An 8,614-nucleotide genomic window follows, 5' to 3' on the forward strand; every position below is an offset into this window, starting at 1 on the left:
GTTTAAGCAGTCTTAGTGAAATATAGTTATTATTATTTACTAATTACACAATATGAAGGCATGACTACAAGAAGGCAAAAAACATAGATATTAGTTTATTGCCAAGTATACAATTGAAAAATGCTCGAGAAGTAAAGATTGAGGACATCAAAGATGATTCGTTCGACAATAAAGAGGTAAATTCTTCCAACTACTTAATATTTATACTTTTTAAAAATGTCCTATCTAACCTATTTTTTTATATTTATTTGCAGGATACATATTTTAAATTTAATGCAAGAATAAAAGATATAATGAACAAAGACGAACCATAGTATTCTTCTTGCAAAAAATGTTACAAGAAAGTGGACGTTATAGATAATATTGCAAAATGTCATTGTTGTGGCATCGAGAATGTTGATTACCAGGAAAGGTAAAACACATAAAAAAATTCAATTCTTTCTCTACATTTTCACATATCAATAAATAAGCTAATTGTTTGATTATGTATGAATTTGTAGGTATATTCTAAAGCTTGAGGTGTTTGATAAGAAAGAACGTTGTTATGTTACACTGTTTGAATCTAAAGATACTTGCTTGGTTGTGATGTTACAACGTATATACAATCAATATCTCAAAAGGTCATATTGTCTCTTGATTACACCATTACAAAATATACAAATTAGTGACATCTGTGTGGTTTGAATACCTTATCCAATCTTAACTAATTTACTCTTTTTTGTACAGAAAGAAGAATCCAAATTTTAACGCAAATTGGTGTTGAGTCTGGAAAAAAGAGTTTACCTTTCTTGTCAAAATTGATTCCAAAAATGGCGGCGATCGAGATGGAAGACGATTTATTGCGGAGGAGATCCAGGAAGTTGAAAAAATTGCTGCAATTGAAATAGATGAAGAGATACAAACAGAAACAGGAATCAAGAAGACCAAAAAAGTCGAAGAAGACATCAACAACCCAATAATTTGCAAAAAAGTCAAAATTGAAAAGGATTAGTGTTGTTGCATTCTCTAAGAAATATAAGCTCTTTTTTTCCCGCATTCTAGATAGTTATAGATCGTTGAAGTTTCTATTTTCTTTTAAACAATAAGGAATAACTTTTGCTAGCATAACATATATAATATTTAGATATCAATTTTAGTCGGTGTATTCTTTGTACTGTGTGTTTTAGCTGAAGTAGAATACGATATTAACTACTAATTGTATTCCACGGGCTATTATTCATTAACCACATATGGAAAAACAAGGTACATATAAACATAATTAACAAATTATGTTCTTTATAATTTTGTTAATTGCGGCATTAATGTTAAAAAAAATTAGTTCTTTCTATATGTATAGATCAAAGGAATGTTTCTTATGCCATTCGGAGATTTAGCAAATATAATGTTTTACATGCGTCAAAGTCAAATTATGGAAACAACAATATATATGAAGAAGAAAATTCAGGTAAAATTACTATTAGCCTATAGCAGTTTCCTTGGCAAAATTCACTTCGAGCTGCATATTTTAACATATTACAACAGATCAATACATAATCACTTTTATTCATGTATGTGTATTAATTGTTTTTAAATAATTTTGGCTCCACTAAAATATTATAAGCTAAAAATGTTTATTTACTGCAACTTCTGCAAATGAAATTCTATTTTATTATAACATAAATCAATTTAATTGTTGGGCCCATTATCCATCTAAAATCCTACTATAAATTCGTTCCCCTTTACGTAGTTTTACGTACTCACATTTGATTTCAGTTAACAAGTGTGGTTATCATATCTGTGAAGGCCCTGGTACTTATACAACTCTGGTTGATCGTCTGTATGATTTTTGTCGGTGGTTGATATGTTGTGCATTAAATGTTTTGTTTTACCATCTGAAGTTAAAACTAGTCATTTCTTGTGGATGCTTTTCCATTCTGACATATATAGTATAACCATTGACCATAGAAGAATGTCAAAGATGCTTGAGAAGTTTGCCTTTGAAAAACATAACGTATCAGCATGTGGAGTCCATCTTAATTAATAGTATGGTCATTGACCATCTTATGTTTTTCATACTCAAATGGAACAAGTCCTCATGCACCTTGTCCGATCTTCATATAGCCTATTCCGCAAGTGTCCATGTAGGATACCAATTATTCAGACAGATAAGCCATTTAAGCTTGGACTGTTGACTACGGTAGCATCGATCATAGAAGCACGGAGGTTAAAATCATCGGCGTTAAATGCTATAGTTGTGGCGCCCGTAGCGACGGCTTTGTCACTCTCATATTTAGCTTTCACCGATACCTTCATCATTTTTTCCATAATTGTTTTTTAAGGACCTTGTCTTTTTTTTCTTCTATTTATGAACCTTCGCATGTCGTCAATTATTTTAAATATAATTAGTAGAATTTACTTTGGATCTAAAATATGCTTCTTATTTTTGGAAAATCTTGACTCAATCAATAGAAGATATTGATATTAAAGAAAGAAGACCAAGGAAGCAATGCAGGATAAATTGGTTTTTGAAGGCTCTATCAAAAGAGTGTGAAATTGAAGGTAATATGCAGTACTAAATTATCCAGCAAAATTACTTACATTTTATTTGTGTTCGAGTTATTACCTTCTATTATTCATAACATTTGGCTACATTAATATAGGTGAAATTGTCTCTAAACCATCTACATCCTGTACTTAGAAGTTGGAAAATGTTCCCGATTGCATTCATTGTCACGCTATGAGGTTTCAGCATGAAACTCCAACATCTTGTTGCGGAGAGGAATCAGTAAGATTGGTAAATACTGAAGTTTCAATACAATTATACGAGTTACTTGTTGACGAGTCAGACGAAGCAAAAGAGTTCCATCGAAACATTAGAGCATATAATAGTATATTTGCATTTACGTCTTTTGGTGTTAGACTTGACAAAGAACTTGCATCTTCAAGGAAAGGAGTTTACACCTTTAAGGCACAAGGTCAAATTTATCACGATCTTCCGTCATTGCTTCTACATGAGGATAATCCATGTTATTTTCAGTTATATTTTTTTGACACGGACAATAAATTATGCAATCGGATTTCAAAATTGCAAGAAGCCAACTTATCAAGAAGTTGTGACAAAAATTAGGCAGCTAATGGATGGGAACCCTTATGCACAATTCTTTTGCCAGCTAAAGGATCATTCAAGCTTCCAAGATTTACAAATTCGAATTGTTGCCAATGCTACACTGGATCAACATGTCTACAACAAATCATCAGTAGATCAAATTGCTGTAATTTGAATAGATGGAAACAATCCAAATGTACCATTCGATAGAGAGATTATTGTTCATGAGCATTCCGGCAACAAATATAGAGTCAAACATTATTATGGTTGCTATGGCCCACTCCAATATCCTCTGCTTTTTCCAAATGGAGAGGTTGGCTGGCACCAAGGAATGCACAAATATAAATCAAAAAGAGGTGCAAGTACATCTGAAGTTGCTAATGTAAGCCAGAATGTCCCAACATACACGTCCGCTAATGAGGTGTTTCACAAAGAGGAGCAAGGTAAAGTATTGCAATTAAATTACGTATCACTTTAGTTTTCTTATTTAAATATTACCTACACTAATAGATATGACTTATTTTTGTAGGTGTACGTCGTAAATCTAAATCATGTGTGTCTTCTAGAGAGTATTATTGCTATAAATTTCAAATACGCAAAGGAGAAAAGACAATACTACTATTGTGCGGACGGTTATTGCAGCAATTTGTGATTGACATGTATATCAAGTTAGAAACAACAAGCCTTGAATTCTTTAGATTAGAGAAAGCACTACTTATAAGGGAAATATTGCAAGGTATAGTTGATAGTATCATGGCTGCAGAATATAGAGGAGATAAAGTTGGCCAAAGAGTAATATTGCCGGCATCATTCATCGGAGGCCCTAGAGATATGCGCCGTAGGTATATGGATGCAATGGCTTTGGTTCAACATTTTGGAAAACCAGATTTATTTATCACAAGGATATGTAATCCCGATTGGGCGGAGATCAAGGAGAATCTATGCGAAGGACAACTTGCAGAAGATAGACCAGACTTAGTGACTAGAGTTTTTAGGGCAAAATTACAAGATTTAAAGGATCGGATTTTCAAGAAAAAAATATTTGGTCCTGTTGCGGCACATGTCTTTGTGGTTGAATTCCAAAAAAGAGGCCTACCACACATACACCTTTTGATAATACTTGAACAAGGGTACAAGATAATATCAGCAGACCAATATGACAAGTTTATTTCTACGGAACTTCCTGATGAAGAAGAATATCCACTCTTGCATGACTTAGTTGTCAAGCATATGATGCATGGTCCATGTGGAAAACATCATCCAACAAATTCATGCATGAAGGATGGTCAATGCATGAATCACTATCCTAGGCCATTTAGTAATAAATCAATACAAGGAAAGGATGGATACCCTATTTATAAGAGAAGAAATGATGGAAAGACCGTAAATGTTCGTGGCATGAGAATGAATACTCAGTGGGTTGTGCCATATAATCCTTACTTACTAACTAGATACAATTGTCATATTAATGTGGAGTCTTGCTCTGGAGTGAAAGCAATCAAGTATCTCTATAAGTATATATATAAATATAAAGGGCATGATAGGTATGATGTTTATGTTGAATCAGATGATGGCGAAAAAGTAGTTGATGAAATCCAAAATTTTCAAGACGCACGTTGGATGTCTCCGCCAGAAGCACTATGGAGAATTTATGAATTCAATCTCAGTGAAATAAAACCTCCTGTCATTAACCTTCAACTACATCTCCCGGATAGACAAACAAGTAAATATTTATCTCTAACAAGGTTAATTAAAACTTTTGATGAAATAAATAACTATACAAGTTTTGTGAAATGGCAATACACAGTGTGCATTTGGAGCAAGCAAAATTTGCAAAATGTGATTGCGTGGGAATATGCGACGCTAACCATGCTCACGGAGTATTTTCGGACATGCTCGAGGGATACTGATCACGACAATACCTATACAAAGAATTTCAAGAGTATTATGTGTGGAACTCACAGGGAAAGATATGGACAAAAAGAAAAACAAGAACAGTTATTGGTCTAATTGCTACTGGTAAGATGATCTATCTATTCTCTTTCAGATAAATCTTGATGAAGTTAATAATTTGAAACAATATTAGTCTTGTAGGATTGGGCACTTTCTGTTTGATAAACTAAAACAATTAAGGCATCAACCAAATAATACGCAGTCAAGGATCTGATATACAGACCATCAAAAAACAGAAGTCAGGGGTAGAAAATTCACAACATAAATGTGAGTTTCAGAATGTAGCCAATCCTAAACCCAAATAAATGAGGAGGGTAATGACAGGTTGACGCCAGCGCAAAAATAGTCAAAAGTATAACGAAGCTGTGATTTATAGTCTGGAAACAAATACGAGTCCTTTGGAACTATTTATGCAAAATAGAATCGGGCTATTACTTAAAGTTCTAATCAAATAAGAACAAGAATCAGTAAATCTAGGGAGAAATTCAAAAATAGCCAGCTTTACAATTGGTCGTTCAAAAATAGCCCAGTTTCAAAAGTAATAGAAATTTAGCCAATTTTCATGTAAAGATAAATCTGAGCAAAAACACTGTTCAAAGCCCGAAAAATATGCCAGCATATTATACTGGAGTTCCAGGATAAGTATGCTGGAACTCCAACATAATATGATGGAGTTCCAGCATAAGTACACTAGAACTCGAGCATAATATACTGGAGTTCCAGCAAGTATAATTGTCCAGTATATTATACTGGAGTCAGCAAAGTATACCGGTCCAGCATAATATGCTGGAGTTCATATACAGGTGCACCAAACTCTAGTATATTATGCTGGACCGGTCTCTGTTGCAGCAAAATAATGGCTATTTTTCATTGACTTCGTAAAGGCTGGCTATTTTTGAATGATCAGTCCAAAAACTGACTACACCGTGCTATTTTTACGTAAATCTAGATAGTTTTTTCCGGGGGTCCTATTCCTTTTACTGCAATATGGCTATATAGCAGTCTATAAGAGTTCATCATTATTTCTTAGAGCTGAATCCATTAGCTTTGTTACACGATTGATTGAAATAAAATACGATACAATGACTTCAACTAATGCCTAATCTATTTTTGGCATATGGCCGAGTTGAAGTTACCGTGATGAAGATACTAAATGGAAAATATTTTTTGTGCTGCATACAAAAATAATATATACAAATGTGTATAATGCAAAATTATCAAAAACTATTTTCACTTGTCTACAGCAAAGTTAGAAGCTGGTGTTATACGTTTCTTGATAAACATATTTCAATTCTTATCAGCTAAGAATATTCTAAGGCTTCAACAAGAATTCAGAATCCAACATGTTTAAATAACGACACTTCTTTTAAGTAAAGAAAGAATATATTCATTCATTGACTTGGCAACATTATACTGACAGTCTGTACCCTGCTGTATTTTATCTGGATAAATGATAATGATTAGTCTCAATAGTTAATATAGAATTTTGCTCAATGTTATAGCTAATCCTAGAGAAGGTGAAAGGTATTATTTGAGATTATTGTTGAATCACGTCAGAGGACCCTTATCGTTTAATGACTTGCTAACTGTTAATGGAAGAGAGTGTGAAACATTCAAAGAAGCTGCAAAGAAAAGAGGTTTATTAGAATCAGACAACAGTATTTCAGAATGCTTACGTGAAGCGGTCCTCTTCAAAAAGCCATCAGCGCTGAGAAATTTATTTGCAACAATTTTGGTTCATTGTAATCCAACGGACATCAAGAAGCTCTGGAAAATCTATTACGAAGATATGTCAGAAGATTTTAGAAAAATACATGATAATTCTCCTGTTGCTCAACTCCAATGCACGTTGAAGAGCATCAATTATTTCTTAGAGAGCATGGGCAAGAAAATTGACAAATATGACTTACCTAAACTTGATCATAGGAGGGATAATGGTAATGTATCGGAATGCAAAGAATAATATATGAAAGGTCTATAAATGTATCGCTCGAAGATTTTGATGCACAACCAAAATTAAATCCTGAACAAGAACAAGCTTTCAAGACTATATTAGAGAGAGTCGACTCTAGCAGAGCGTGATTGTTCTTTGTGGATGGACCTGGAGGAACTGAAAAAACATTCCTATATCGTGCATTGATTGCAAATCTCATATCAAGAGGCATGATAGCTTTAGCAACGACAACAAGTGGTGTAGCATCTGCAATTTTACCCGGAGGTCGTACAGCTCACTCTAGATTCGACATCCCTCTTCAGACAACTGATACAACGATCACAGATATGTCAAAACAGAGTGGTGGTGCTACATTGATAAGAAAATCAAAGCTAATAATTTGGGATGAAGCAACTATGACCAATCGTCAGACGATTGAAAGTTGATAGGAGCTTCAGAGATATAATGGATATTAATGAACCCTTTGGTGGAAAAGTGATGGTCTTCGGAGGTGATTTTTGTCAAGTACTACAAGTAGTTCCAAAATCTACCAGAGATGAAACAGTAAATACAAGCTTGGTAAAATCATATTTGTGGAATAAAATAAAAAAGATTCAATTAATAAGAAATATGAGGGCAAGAGCAGATCCAACATTCAGCAATTTCTTACTACGGATCGGTAATGGAGAGGAACCTACAATAAGAGATGATATGGTCCTTCTTCCAGAAAATTTAATCGTCAAACATGATGGTGATAGTACTAGTGAAGATAATTTAATAAGAGAAATATTTTCATCTCTAGATGAAATGTCAAGTTGTGCAAAATACATGACAGAAAGGGCTATCTTGGCTAGCGGAAATGAGTATGTTGATCAACTAAATGAGATGTTAATTGCTAAATTTCCTGGTGAAAGCCAAACTTTTTTGATTTTTGACTCCGCAGAGGATGATACTAACAACTACTACCAGGAAAAGTACTTAAATACTTTAACACCAAGTGGCCTTCCACCACACAGGTTTGTGTCAAATTGCTATTCTCTATCTTTCTGTGAATTCATTGTGTACTAGAACTGAAAATATAAAAAGAATCTCTCGATATATTTTTAATTGAGATAAATTTATTAAACTTACCGTAATCCTATTATGTATACTCATGCAAATTCATCTTATACAATTTTTCCTTCAGAGTTTTACACAAAAGTTGCATGTGTTCCTTTTAGTTCTAAGAGTACTCAGTTCTGTTATTGAAGTCAATATTTGAAACTTATAGCAAATGTAACATTCAGGATAGACAAAAAAAATAGTATATCATTATGAGAATTGGGAATTATATAAATATATACAATTACATACAGTAACTTCATCTTTACAATCTACAATTGCAGATTTATTTGAATATTTTAGAGTTTGCAGGTTATTATTTTTTTGTGTGAAGGGTGGGTTTTTTTTTTTTGGATTTTTCTATAATTTCTAAAATATTCTGTTTGAAACATTCTACGTAACTGTCAAGGAAATAAAGACAAAGTAACATACTTCATCCTTAGACCCGGTAATTTTAGCGTTACTGTAATAAAGTATGTCTATTTCTCTGTCGTCTTCCTTGTGCGCCTTTTTATACTCAAAATCAAGCAAAAAATGGACAT

The 8,614-nt window shown here is 33.3% G+C and overlaps 2 protein-coding genes across 2 annotated transcripts; both read left to right on the forward strand.

Moving 5' to 3' along the window:
• The first annotated feature begins 2,716 nt into the window (after positions 1 to 2,716).
• On the forward strand, positions 2,717 to 7,417 carry LOC107785255 (uncharacterized). Its single transcript, XM_016606517.2, has 5 exons — positions 2,717 to 2,954; positions 3,265 to 3,528; positions 3,615 to 4,808; positions 6,541 to 6,975; positions 7,146 to 7,417. Exons 1-5 carry the CDS (start codon positions 2,717 to 2,719, stop codon positions 7,415 to 7,417), a joined length of 2,403 nt encoding a protein of 800 aa, XP_016462003.2.
• A 19-nt stretch (positions 7,418 to 7,436) lies between these two features.
• On the forward strand, positions 7,437 to 8,039 carry LOC107785256 (uncharacterized). Its single transcript, XM_016606518.2, has one exon. It carries the CDS (start codon positions 7,437 to 7,439, stop codon positions 8,037 to 8,039), a length of 603 nt encoding a protein of 200 aa, XP_016462004.2.
• The last annotated feature ends 575 nt before the right edge of the window (positions 8,040 to 8,614 follow it).

Source organism: Nicotiana tabacum, chromosome 7 (genome assembly GCF_000715075.1).
Source record: "Nicotiana tabacum cultivar K326 chromosome 7, ASM71507v2, whole genome shotgun sequence".
Classification (NCBI taxonomy): Eukaryota; Viridiplantae; Streptophyta; class Magnoliopsida; order Solanales; family Solanaceae; genus Nicotiana; species Nicotiana tabacum.